At 43.1% G+C, this 14,420-nt stretch overlaps 1 protein-coding gene across 3 annotated transcripts in view; it reads left to right on the top strand.

The window, feature by feature from the left end:
- Window positions 1-12,212, top strand: part of tara (taranis) — a 63,426-nt gene extending 51,214 nt beyond the window's left edge. For all 3 annotated transcript variants that reach the window (XM_068296910.1, XM_068296908.1, XM_068296909.1), the window contains exon 2: window positions 8,668-12,212. In XM_068296910.1, the coding sequence (XP_068153011.1) occupies window positions 8,668-11,526 (2,859 nt within the window). In that variant the 3' untranslated portion in view covers window positions 11,527-12,212. The remainder of the gene's footprint in view (window positions 1-8,667) is intronic.
- Window positions 12,213-14,420: the final 2,208 nt, after the last annotated feature.

Genomic DNA, 14,420 nt, shown 5'->3' with positions numbered 1-14,420 from the left:
TTGCACTTGTTTGCACTACCTACAGGGGAATTACCTCGACGTAAATGGTGCGATGACTACAACAGCAACAACAATGAAGATGATGATCATAATGATGATGATGATGATGACGACGATGACGTGACGCGCCATGGATGCAACGCCACACACACACACACACTCACACAGACATGCACTTATACCATTACAATTATTAAAACGCCTTTTGCCGCAAATTTGCGGTTGCGTCACCTACTTAGCACGCGGACCATGGTCAGTCAGAAGGCAGCAAGCAGCACCAGCACCAGCATCGTCTGACTGGTAAGGATAGAAAGCATGCTGAACGTTTGGCAAAAATTTCCATTAAGCCAAATTAAAGTTATCATAGTAACGAGCAAGGCTAACACACACACACATACACTCACAGAGAATACTGAACACCCACACCCACAAACGACGACCCCGCGTGTTTCCCTTTTGGCCCTTCGTCCCTTCTTTATTCATTTCCCTGCGCCAGGGCTTGACAATCAACGAGGACAACGTCGACAACGACGACGAGGACGACGTCGTCTCTGCCCACGTACTACGTGCAATTCGAAAAGTGGTTTTCATACAACCACCACCACCACCAACTTCGCTACGCTTTTGCTTTGCTCTGCTCCATACCGTACTACACCACAACCCGCTATACATCCATATCCCAGTCCAAGTCCCATTCCCATTTTCACTCCCACTCCCAGCCCCAGTTTCGTCCTGTTCGTTGTCGGCTTGGTAGGCTTTATTATGTCAGGCCCAAAGCCAGCATAGGATAGCAGGATAGAAGTAGCAGCAGGAGTAGGAAAAGGAGCTGAAACACAGGAGGGTGGGCCAGAGTGAACATTTCGCCCAATTTCATTATATTTGCCAACGTTTTTAGCTTTTTATACGTCATGGCATATTTCACCACACCCACACACATACACAAAGACATACGAACACACACACACACACACACATACGCATACACACGCAGAGAGAATATATAGAGAATCCACCACCGAAATCCTTCCTATAAAAGCCGGTACGACTCGACTCTAGTGCGCAGGGTCGCCATATACAACGAGGTGTTGGGTGGGTGGTTGTGGTGGTGGGTGGTGGGTGGTGCCAACCCATTATTATAACAAATATAATATTATAATAATGTCAGGCATAAAGTACGAGCGAGAAAGAGAAGCAGTGAATCGAGTTGAGTGAGTTTTGTGAGAGGGAGGCGGGGAATATCTACCCACCAGTGGTGGGTGGTGGACCTAACGCCATAGCACTGTATGCGAAATAAGGTTATTTTATAAACAGAGTTCGGGATGACAGGGAGGGTGTTGGGGGCAAAGGGAAGGAGAATGGAAATGGAGTGGGGTTGTCGGTCGCTTGTAGGTTGTATCTCTCCCACTCTGTGTCGATGGGGTGAGATGGGCAAACGCAAGAGCAGCCCGAAGGGGAAGTCATGGCTGGGCGCACTGCTTTGGTGGGCGGGCTATGGTTAAAGCGTTGCTTGTCATACAGAAAGTACCGTTAAAGAAATGTCTAAACTACCGAAAGAGAGAGTATCGCGCAGATAGTCTAATGTTTAGATCAACATCATTTTTTAAGGATAATGGCAAAATATTGACGAAATTATTTAATTTATTTACAACTTCAAATTGATATCGAATATGTTGAAATATTTTGTTTGCTTAAATAGAATTCAATAACATTAACTGCTTAAACTGCTTAAGTGAATGACAGTAATAGTGTTGGAAAATGCATATTGAAATCTTCTCGCATATGGCAGGCCTTGATCTATTGCCTTCTGATTCACGCTAATTCCAAATCTGTCAATTTACGCGCGCAATCACACAAAGGCACGAACTGCAGCAGCAGCAGCAACAACAACAATGCGATGTAGTATCTGTATATCCCACCATAACAGCAACAACATCGGCATCTATAAGAGGGGCAACCTTCGTTAAATCGACCATGAGCAAGTCATACGGCAATTTCAATTTCAACCTCACCACTGGCGGCGCCACTACTAAAAACGGGGTGGACATACACCCAAATCTCTCCCCTTTCCTTGCCACATTTAAAAATACCCCCAAAAACGAAAAAAAAAACAACAAGAAACAGCAGGAGCTATCCACCTTCCCCATCTGAGCCATCTAACCAACCACCAACCAACCAATTTTTGCCATTCTAAGCGAAACGCTGTAGAAAACGGTCACCGTTCTTCTTCTCCAGCTACTGCTACTCTACTCTGGTATTCTTCTTCTTCTTCTGCTGCTTTTAAAGTGTTTTCGAAAAAAAGAAACGAAACGCACAACAGAGCAACACCAACATCAACAACAACAAGAGCAAACGGTGAAAAAAATAAAGAAAGAAAGAAAAAAATTGTTTTTAAACAAAAATCGGAACGCAACACTGCCAAGTCAGTTTTGCCGTCGCCGTTGTTGCCCGCCATCATTTATTTTTCGTTGTTGTTGTCGTCGTCGTTGCCGTTGCCGTCGACGTTGTTGTTGGCTCTTTTTTTTCTGCTACCTACTACAAAATTAAACTCAAGTCTCGGAACGAACGAACTATACGTTCGCTCCGCTGTGCACTTAGAGAAAATATCTCAGGCGATACTTTCCAAGATATATATTTCGATCTTTGTCTTTTCAAAGTATCTGAGTACATCTGAAATTTACTTTCTTTAACCCATTAGAGACGATCGATTTTAAATGAATTTTGAAAATCAAATGTATCTAGTGACTGATATTTTGTTGCAGTGTACGTTTTTTTCGAACGGCAAACGTTGCGATATTACGTCCCTCGCTATCAACGGCAACAGCAGCAACAACAACAGCAGCAGCAGCAACTCTTACCCTGGGTATATAGCGTCGAATATACGGACAACCCGAATGAACAACGAACGTACGAAACGATTTTAATACATGAAATTTTACTGTGCACACACAGATACACACACACAGTGAGAGAGATACACACAAAGACAGAGCAGCAGTGTTGTTGTTGCTGTTGCTGCTTTTCCATCATCATTATTTACCAGCAGCAACGTTGCTGCTTGCCTGCCTTTGCTTTGTTGTTTTACCCTCCGCCATTGCCTTCCTTTCCCTCTGCTGCTCTGCTCGCACTCTCCGCCATGGCCCACACTTTATTTTTAACTGTGCGACTGTACTTCGTGTATTCGCTTCGGCTCTTTTGGGTTTTATATGGCATATTCTCCCCATTCGAGTCAGCAACATTGGCGCTCTGTGTGTGGATGTGGAAATTGTGTTGTGTGTGGAGTGGAGCGTTGTCGTCGTCGTCGTCGTCGTTGCTGTTGCTTTTGGTTGTTGGGGCCGTGCACATACATATATGTATGTATATATATGTGTGTGTATGTGTATATATATACAGACATTTTTTCCATACAGTATTTTTCAGAGTTTTTTGTTGTTGTAATTTTGTGTTTACCAAGCGGCTTGCTTGGTGAACGTACGCCTTGATAGCTGGCGGTCGTTTTATACGTACGTACGTACACTGCGCGACGTGCAATTTGCGCAGTGGCGTTCGTAGCGACAATTGTTAACGGCAATTGTTGTTATTATTATTATTATTTTGCATTGCTTTTGTTTTTTGCACTTTGTCGTTGGTAGCCCTGGCCATAGAGAGTCTGGCTATATAACCATGTATTCGCATGTCTTATCAGTAGTTGCTCGTGATAAGCTAAAGCAGAAGAAGCAGCAGCAGCAGCTACACTTTGCAAATTTGCATGCCTTGCGGTGTGGGATTTATGATGATCATCGTCGTTTCAGTAGTTATCAGTAACTAACTCATTCACTCAGCTCAGACACACACTGAGTTCTCATTTGCTATGTAAAGAGGGAATCACAATGGTTCCGGGTAATCATCAGCGGGCTTGACAGTTAGAAATTCAAATAATGTATCTCTAGGATATTCATATTCCTATTCGCAAACGAACTACAGGTTGATTCTGAATTCACCTTTGTCACACTGAATGATGCATTAATTGTTGGATCGTTAGTTTCCAAGAGTTTGATGGATCGGCTCACTCGCTTTCTACCTGCATGCACACCACTCAAGAGTCTAGCCAAAAGATCGTTACAGCGTAGCTAATGCATCCTTTCGCCCTTTTTTTCGTTGGCAGAGGATTACTACCCGGCGTAGGTAGTTTTGTCCTCTCTATTTCTATATTTCTGTCTCTGTTAGCGGCTTAGGACAAAAAGGGAATGTGTGTGTGCAAGGGGATTTATTGAACTCTCGAGCTCATATTACTACTCACAAAAAAGGAAAACAAAATTGTGGTATGCATACATGTCCTTGCCTGCCACAGACTCTCACAGCTGATTTCAATTTCCGTTCATTGACCAAAAAAATAAAAGCCAAATGACATACCAAACCAAGCACATGAGTGTGTTTATCCAAGCGACCTCCTTCCTACTCCTCCATCTCCTTCTACTACATATACTACTTGCAAATTTTCAATGTCACCAATTGCGCCAACTCCCCTCCGTGTGTGTGTGTGTGTCTGCCTCTGCCTCTGCTTCGATTGTCGTGGGGCTGGTGTTGCTTATAAATCTTCGACATGGACACAAAAAAAAAACGGCAAAAAGCGGCGCGCATTGAAAATTGCTCTAATTCGCCAAAAACAGCTGATTTTGTCGTCGTTGTCGTAGCAGGCCGCTTCCTGCTGCTGCTGCTGTTGCCAATCGACGGCCTTTCGGACTCCTCGGGCTTTTATGTATTTATGTATATATATTTTATTCTTTTTTGTCAGTCGTGTGGCGAACTTCTCGTCGTGCGGCAACATAAAATGGTCGAAGTGGAAGAGCCAAAAAACCAAAAAAAAATATATGCGCGCATATGCACCTAAACTACCCCCCGCAATAAGCCAAGTTAACGCTAACCTTGCCACAACGTTTACGTATTTCAGTATTTGGGCTAGCTGGCTAGCTGAAACCGACGCCTTCCTTTCCATTCCCATCATCAAAAACATCAGAAGCCTGTACCGCTAGATATAAAAGCAAATAGCAGTTAGTTCTCTTAACCATTGTTGTTGCTGCTCTTGTGGGTGTCCGAAATTTTCACCCATGGGTACAACAACCAGCATGGGAACTATCGCCCCATATCAAGCTTCATCATCTCGCATCTACATCTCTGAGTTTGGCTCTAGCTTCAGCTATTTAGCTCTAGCTCTAGCTCTATAGTGCAGCACTACGCCCTCGCCCATCTACACACACACACACACACACACACATACCCGTCATAGTCTCTCCATTCCCCCCATCTTCAATTCAATTCATTTTTATTATGATGAGCTCGTCGTAGTCGAAGTTGCCGTCGTCGTGGACGTTGTCTTCGTTGAACTCCGCGGTCTCGGTCTCTAAAACTCAAAGCTGGTTTTTTTTTTATTATGTTTCTTCTGCTTCTTCTCCTCCCACTCCCCCGTCTCCATCTTATGTCTTTTATAAAGTTTCTTCTTCCTCTTTGGCTTTGGCTTCGTATATTTAAATTGCTTGTGTGAGATCGGCGAACGACTACGAAGACGGCTTATAGCCGTAGCTTCAGTCAGCTCTCGAAAGCTGAAACTTGGTTTTAGGTTGGTTTTTTTTTTTCATTATTTTTTTTTTCCTTCTTTTTGTTGCTATCGCTGCGTTGTTTCAGCTGAAGAATTCAAAGTGGCTCCGGCCAGAGACTCAGACTGAGACCCCAGACCCAAAGAGCCAGAGACATAGCCAGGCGCAAAGGCAAGCGACCGACCGACTTTAATGCTGAAGTCGACTTTTCAGCGGTCTAAGCCAAATGGGTTACAGTGAGTCAAATATGCGTAATAATGGTTGGAAAATTTACAGAGTTTTTCGAATTTGTATTTCCAAATAATGTAATTAAATTCATTTGTTGAAACTTTGTATAAATAAAAATATATCAAACAATTCCAGGATTCTTATATACTTAATTTTCCAACTCTTCTAAATATTAATTTGAAAAGTTTTTCATGGCATTTTTGACCACTGTGCCAGTGCTAAAAAGCGGACATCGAAACGTTCAAACTGCTGTTGCTTGGGCTCTGGCTCTGGCTCTTGGCTTTGGCTTTCGGGCAAACATTTTGTGTCGTTGTTGTTGTTGACGATGACTGGCTCTCAGGTTGGTTGGTTGGTTGGTTGGCTGGTTGACTGTTCGGTCGTTTTGTTCGTTAGCTTGGGTTGGCTCATAACCTGAAACTTGAATATTGTGGAATTTGAAGGTAGCGACGACGACGACAACGACAACGACAACAACGATGCAGCCAGCCAGCAACCAGCAACTGCAACTGTGGCTGGCTGCGTGCGAGCTTTAGACTCGAGCCGTCAATTTGGAGCCAGTGCCAGTGCCAGTACTGAAACGAGTTGCTGGCGAAGCGTAAAAACAACGAACGCTTGACGGGCTCCGGCTCCGTCTCCGTCTAACTTGGACTTGGACCGACCAGAGCCAGAGACGACGGTGGCTGGAGACTGGCTTTTCGTTGCTATTGCTGCTGCTGCTGCTGCTGTTGGTTGGTTGGTGTGGCAATAAAAATGTTTAACTTCCAGAGCCCCAGAGTCAGAGTCGCGTCGCAATCGCGGCTCAACAATATAAAAAGCAGCCACAGCAACAATAACAACAACAAAATCATCATCTCTCAACTTTCGGGACCGAGCTCTTAACGTTTACTCTTGCCGATGTTGTTGTTGGTTTTGTTGCTTATAATGATGGCAAACTCGCACCTCAAAAATACATAATGAAAAAAATTAGCGTAGAAAGTTTTGGATTTTTAATTTTTCAAAAATCTTCACTTAATATCCGTTTAAAGCTTTGAACGTTGTCTTTTTGGTTTTGTTTCGTGAAAGCTTTTGTTGTTTTCATGCAGTTTTAGCTTTTTCCACCTTAAAGTGGCGTATGCGCAATGTGCTTGGAAAACCATTACACATACGCCGCGTGAGCAATAATCAAATCAACTCAACTCAACTCGGCAATACCGTGAATTGATGATGATAAGCGCACACAACGCGAACAACGAACATGACTCAGAGTCTCGGCAGGGCCGCGCAGAGTATACGTACTATATACAGAGTCAGAGACAGCAACAGAGACAAAAGAAAGCAAACAGCTTTAAGAGATATTCAGGCGAAAGATGAGGCATGTCTAGACTCTCGACTCCAGCCCCTATGCATATGCAGTTTGTAGTCGGACAACGACGACAACCCAAAAATATACCAAATATACCAGCTGCAGAGTAAAACGAGGGATGAAATGTGCCAGCAAAAGGAAAAAGGCAGACGGGTGAACGTTCAGACAGTCAGGCTGGCTGGCAGGCAGGCAGGCAGGCAGGCAAACATGCTGACGATGCCGACATAAACAGGGAATGGGAACAGAGAGTTGAGTGCAGGGAAAAAGAAAAATGCGAAACACATGCGACTCAGCGACGACAACGGCAACGGCGACGCGACGACCTCGATGACGATAACAAAAAAGAACTGAAAACGAAAACTCACCCCAAAATGAACAAACGAACGAACGGGCAACCACGATGATGCGCTCCTGGCTCTGACTCCGGTTCCCCCTTTTTGCTTTGCTAAATGGAAACTGCAGCCGGGGCCAGAAATATGCTAGCATATGGCAACCCTTATGAGACAAAGACCAACAGCAACAACAACCCGAACCAACTTAGCTCACAGCACAACGGAACACAACTCACAGATGTTGGAAAAACTCGAAAACTCTGTATAGAACTAAGAGGTTTTATATTGGTTTTGTTTTTTTTTCGGATATGAATGTAAATTGAGGGTGGCAACACTGCCAAGCTATGAGAGGGAAAGAGACCGATGGGGATTAAGATCGATGTTGAGATCGATATTACTTGAACTGCAAATTATGTTAAAGAAAATCCAAATTGAGCAAATTGATTGGAAAATCCGTTTGGAATTTTTAGTTTTGATCAAGATAAATGAAATTCTCTCAAGAATCATACGATTTTATATTTGATTTTCGAGAAATTCTCCATTGTTGTTCCATGATAATTCCATGATGTTTTCTTCGATTAAAAGATGAACAAATTCGAAAAACGAAACGCCAAAAATAGTTTTCGAAAAAACAAAAATAAGAAAACTAACAGCAAAGGCAAAGCAAAGAAAAGAAAAGAAAATTTCCCATCAAATGGCGGAAGTGAGGAACGCGAAGCGAACAACATGAAGAAGGCAACGGCAGGCAGCCAGGCAGTCAGTCAGCAGTACCCAGTACCCAGTCCCACGCTCTCTTAGTAGATTCAGTCGTCGTAGTCGCAGTGTGTTTTATTTTAAGAAGATTTCGAGCAGCAGCAGCAGCAGTAGAAGGCATGATGATGATGAGCAATGCCATGGTGGCGAGGGTGGCTGGCATTTTCATTTTCATGAGATGCGGCTGTAGATTGAATGGGTAAAACTGATGGGTGGTGGATGGGTGGGTGGATGGTATGTATGGGTGGGTGGGTTGCTTGTTCTGACTTCAATTTTCTTGAAAAGTTTTATTTTTTGTGCTGCCCTTTGTGGAAATATCGTTGACTAGGGGGTTGGCGGAAAGGAGACAGTGGAATGTTCTTGTTTTTGTTTTTCATTTCTCGTTTTTTTGGCGCCAATCTTTTCTAACCAGAATTTTCACTTTCCATTTTGTGCGTTGCAGGTGAATTCAGCCATGGGTCTTCAAGCAACAGCCGCCACCAAGCGGAAGCATGAGTTGACCTTTGATAGCAAAGATGCCAATACCACCTATACGGGCAATTGTAAGCCACCGCCCATGAAGGCCAACAAATGGGCGCTCAACAACAACAACTACCTGGAATCCCTTGAAGCAGAGGAAGAGGAGCAACAGAAAATGGAGTCCAATAATAATAATATTACTGTGGTGACTTCAGTGGTCAAGTCAGAGCAAAGTATTAGCAATGGTGATGAAGTTACTACAACAGCAGCAACAGCAACCAATCCTACAGCAGCAGCAACAACAACCCAAACGCAAACGCAAACCCAAACAACAGCAACAACTACGACTACCAAAAGTCAAGCGGAAGTTCCATTGCCGCCAACAGCGAGTGCCACCATACCCGAGGACAGTATAGCCAAACTGGAGGTAGTTGCCGCTGTGCCCTGCCCAGAGCCATGGTCGTCGACGACAGCCAACGGATCGACTATTGTCGGCGCAGGAGCAGCAGTCAATGCCAATGGCACCACGGCAGCGGCAATTGCTGCCACCGTTGAGCCGGTCGATTGCATTTCCAAGCTGCAAGCGGTGGCCGTGCCCAGTGATCCTTGGGGCAGTATAGCCACTCGTTCGACACTGGCCACCACTTTGCTCAGTGCCGATGAATTGGACGACGATGACGATGACTTCGAGGATGACTATGAGGAAGAGGAGAGCATTATACCCACGTATTGCCCCATGCGATATCATCCCTTTAATCAGCAGCAGCAGCAGCAACAACAGCAGCAGCAGCAACAACAACAGCAGCAGCAACAACAACAGCAGCAGCAACAACATCAGGCAGCCCAGCAGGCAGCAGCAGCAGCTGCCGCGCAACAACAACGCAGCTATAATCCCGGCTATGGCAGTCGCCCCAACTACTATTCGGAACCGTTTCCCCAGCAGAATTGCTCGAGAACTGGCAGTCCGCAGCATATGGCTCCAAGGGTTTTCAATGGCCCACAATGGACAACGGCCAACGGAGGAGGAGCGCCCGGTGCAGCAGGTGGAGCCACAACACCAACGCAATTCTATGAGGCATCCAATACTACCTACAATCCACCACCACCACCAGGTCAACAGACGATACGCTGTGCAGAGAATGGCAAATCTTATTTGGATCTGGGCAGTGCCTCGTCATCAGCCACCTCACCGCTAGCAACTGCCACGCCCACAGCTGCCAGTCCGGCGGCTAGTGTGCCAGCGCCGCCCTCTCCTTTCCATGCCCTGAAACGCTGCTGTGACGGCCGCGGCGGCAGTGGCTGGTGCAATGCGAATCGATCCTGCTACAAGGACACACGCTTGAAAATCCGAAATCTCTCCATGTTCAAGTTATCCCGCTTTCGTCAGGTTTCTGAGCAATCGCTCTATAGATCGGTTCTCATTTGCAATACCCTGAAACGCATTGATCGTGAAATTGAAGTCGAAGCCAAGGAGCTGCATCAAGCCCATCAAGCGGCGGCGGCAGCTGCAGCTGCTGCACAAGCGGCCCAGCAATATCATCCAGCCTATCAGCAGCAGCAACATCCCCAACAGCAGCAGCAAGAGTATGTTCCAGTCTTAAACTGTGCGAGATTGGCCAATATGGAGCACTATCAGCAGGTGGCAAATGGTTTTCCCAGCCAGCAGCAGCAACAGCAGCCACAACAGCAGCAACAACACTATCATGAACGCTTGGAGGTGACAACTGGCTATCGAGGAGGTGCAGGAGGAGCAGTCGGCGGAGTTGGAGTGGCAGTTGGAATAGGAGGAGCTGGTTTTCCCCTAACGCCGAGCAGTTGTGATGGATCTCCTGGTCCGGCATTGCATCCGTATGATCATTATCCATTTCGGGAGTCACAATCGGGTAGAGCCACGCCATTTCCCACCTGCCCAGCAACAACAACACCACCAACAGCAGCAGCAGCAGCAGCTTCACCCACAGCAGCAGCAGTAGCAGCCGCAAGTCCAGTCATAGTCAGCAATGCCTCCGTTTCAGTCACTGCGAATAGCAGTTCCAGCAGCAGTTCCTCAGGAACTCCAGTGGCAGTTAGCAATAATATTATATCATCGTCCGCCTCCTCCACATCCTGCGCAGCCTCCTTATCAGCATCGTCAGCAACCTCAGCATCATCATCGTCATCTCCATCCGCATTGTCATCATCGTCGTCGTCATCGTCGACATCGAGCAGTCATAGCGATGCCACCAGCGATTCGGGCTATGCGGATGATGATTCCACACGCTCAATCAATTGGAGTTCAGTTCTAAGTCTTAGCTCACAATCGGCTCTGGATCCATTGAACAACAATGATCTTTTCCACATTCTACCTGCCGCCTCTACGCCCACAGCTGTGCCTGTGACCATAGTGTCTTCGTCCTCGCCATCATCTGCCTCGGCGGTGAATTCAAACTCCTGCTTAGCGTCGTCCTCCCCATCGCTGGGGAACACAACGAGTTCAACTTTGGCCTTTAGCGGTAGTTTCACCACAGTTCAGGCCACCTCCAACTGCAACAGTTCGAGCTCAGCGAGTCAGAGTTGCGGCGGCAGCTCAACCACAGCCACCTTTACCACCCTCTCCACCATTTCATCCACTTCACTAACCTCCTCCTATGTGAGCAGCATCAGCTCGAATGTGACGGCCGGTGCCAATACCTGGGAATATGGTTTCCTCGACATGGAATTCGGTTTGGGTTCCGAGTTCACCGAGTTGGTGCCCAGCTGCAAACTTAGCTCAGCCGATGAGCTCTTCAAGAGCAGTCTCAGTGGTCCTGTGGCCACAGCCAATGAGCTAGAGCAACCCGCTCACATTATGGTTGGCAGTTAGTATCAGTTTTAGTAGGCAACAACAACAACAACGACAACAACAACAAAAGCGAAGCGCTGGTCGCGACGCCCCTACAAAAACTGATTACCAAAAAAGTCTTAAAAATCTAAACACAAAAAAAAAAACGAAAAAACTATTAAGAACAATTCCAAGCAGTATTCAAAATGAGAGAAACAAACAAAATAAAAAAAAATGTGGAGGAGATTGAAACATAATTTCGAATTATGCTCAGGTTGTGAACGTAAATGTGTGCATGAAAAATCATCCCAGAATATGGATATATCCATACATATACATACATATATGTATGTATATTCGATTCAAGCAATATCCACTAAAAAAAAAAAAAAAACAAAATCATCGCCCCAAATACAAAAACAAAACAAACAAAAACCAATTGCAATTTTTGTCGTCTAAAATATTAACGACAAGACAAGAAATGTAGTAGAAAAAGAAGCATTAAACACGTAATGAAAATCGTAAACTATTAGCAAATTTTTTAAGTGTAAATATTGTAATAATAAAAAAACAGACAGAAAAATAAAACAAGATACATGAACTCTTAGTCAATAAGTTGAAAAATTAAAAACAAAAATAGAATTATATATAAATATATATATATAACTTTAGCTTTGTTAGTTGCAATTGTTGCAGTGTTTTTCGATCAACCCCAACAACAATTTAGACAGATCAATTAATGCAGAATACAAACAAAAGCAAAAACTAAACAAATTACATTAAAAAAAGTGTTTGGCATAACAACAACAACAAGAACAACAACTACAAAATTAAAGCAAAGTCGAAAAACGTTTACTATAAATATTATTAGCCATAAGTATTATTATTTATATACAAAACAAGAAAAAGAAAAAAACAAGAAAAACAAAGAACAACTTAAAACAAAGTTTTATAAAAAAAAAAAATGAAAAAATTTAAAAAAAAATCTAAAAAAATCATAAAAAATCCAAGCAAATATAAAGAATTTGTTGAAAAAAAAAACACTCACTTGATTTTGTTATTAACAAGAGATTTGAAAGGTTTGGAATCGGCCATCAAAGATCGTAACAAGGAAGAAATTTATGAAATCCTGGAAAATTTAACGGATTTTGATAGATGAACATTGCACTGTGGTTAAAAACACCAATATTTTGGCATTAATTAAAATATTCCAAACAGGATAATTAGAGTGCCCTTAATGACTTACGCTTTGCCAAAGTCAGCTGCTTCAGGTTTGCACTTAGTTATTGAAAAAAGGCACGAAAGCTTCTTCGATTTTCAGCGTTCATTAAACTTTACATTTTGCAATTGTGACAAAGTTTAATTATGGAAAACATTCAAGAAGGTATGTCAAATAAGGTATTTACATGGGTTTTGTGGTCATTGTGATTTAGTGCCCAATGTGTTGCTATGTGAATTTCTAAATCAAAACTAAAACTTATTTCTGCGTTTCGTGAATTGTAACTTTAGAGTCGAGAAAGGTATTTAAAATGTCTTCGCTAAATCCAATATTGAAAAGACTTCTTGCTCATTTTTGCCCCTTTACGAAATAATCGACATGTTGCACGAGTTCTGCAACTCCATTCTGCTAAAAGTGCGGAGCAGCAACAGTCGCCAAGACAACGCATCGGAAGATCAACTTAAAGTAATTGAGCTTAAAGTCAAATAATTTGTTAGATTTATTAATTATAATTTGCCAAAATGCAATCGAGTGCTGGAACGGCTTAAAGATAAGCACCCACGTATAGTGGTTCAACCGAAAGCCTAGAAAAGGAAGACGATTCTGAAGTCACTGATGAAGACTCTTATGATTCGAATTGTATTGAATTGGAAGGAGAAGAAAGTGATGACTAAATTAACATTTTTGTCCAGATCTTGAAAGCAAATCGAGAAAAATAAAATTATCTGTGATAGCCTATGCTTATCTGTTACATTTTTTAATGTTTCCTGCAGCAAATAAGATGGATCAAAACTAACGTTATTGTGGACATGTTAGTTAATATATATACATATATAATGTGTAATAAAATATAAGACAAATATATTCAAAATATATGAATATTAGATTTAAAATGTAAAAAGCATCAAATGTAAACGTGTATGTAAGCAACAATCTTCAATTTTATGTTTTAATCAATTTGTATGAAGTGAAAGGGGGTGTTGGCGGTTTAATTTAAAAAAAAAAATTGAAATTATATTAAATTCATACTAATATATTATCAAAATTTCAAGCTTCTATCTCTTCAGGGACAATTAATGCCAAAATATCGACGTTTTTTACCCATAGTGCATTGATAACATATAACAAAACATAAAACAAACTTTTCTTCTTAAAATCCGATCTAGGATATACAATACTTTATGGGGTCGCAAACGTCTCCTCCTCTACAAACATCTCAGCAATTTGAGGTATAACAAAAGTTAATGACAATATCAATCATAAGTAGTGAAATGATGAAAAAAGTCAAAGTCGCCACGATACCCTACCAACAAGGCCAATTCGCCCAACTACTGTGCAACTAGTTTTCACTTTTGAAACTAACCTTGCATTAAATGAAACATAGGGGCGCTTTACACACATTTGTCCGCGTGGCGCCACAGTGGCATTGAATAATTTTGCACACTGGCGCCAGTTCACCAACACGAATTTTTCTGGGCTTTCTATTACTCGCACCCTTAGGACTATTACTCGCACCCTTAGCACTATTACTCGCACCCTTAGGACTATTACTCGCACCCTTAGCACTATTACTCGCACCCTTAGGACTATTACTCGCACCCTTAGCACTATTACTCGCACCTTTGCGGCGAGAGGGCAAAAAGTTGCGGCGAGAGGCGAATTGGGCTCGCCGAGCGAATTGATTTCGCCATGTTGTTGATTCACCTGTTGCGCCCGC

The sequence above is a fragment of the Drosophila tropicalis genome, unplaced genomic scaffold, assembly GCF_018151085.1.
Source record: "Drosophila tropicalis isolate 14030-0801.00 unplaced genomic scaffold, ASM1815108v1 contig_859, whole genome shotgun sequence".
Lineage (NCBI taxonomy): Eukaryota > Metazoa > Arthropoda > Insecta > Diptera > Drosophilidae > Drosophila > Drosophila tropicalis.
The sequence above is the reverse complement of the archived record's forward strand: the minus strand, read 5'-3'. Positions and strand labels throughout refer to the sequence as shown.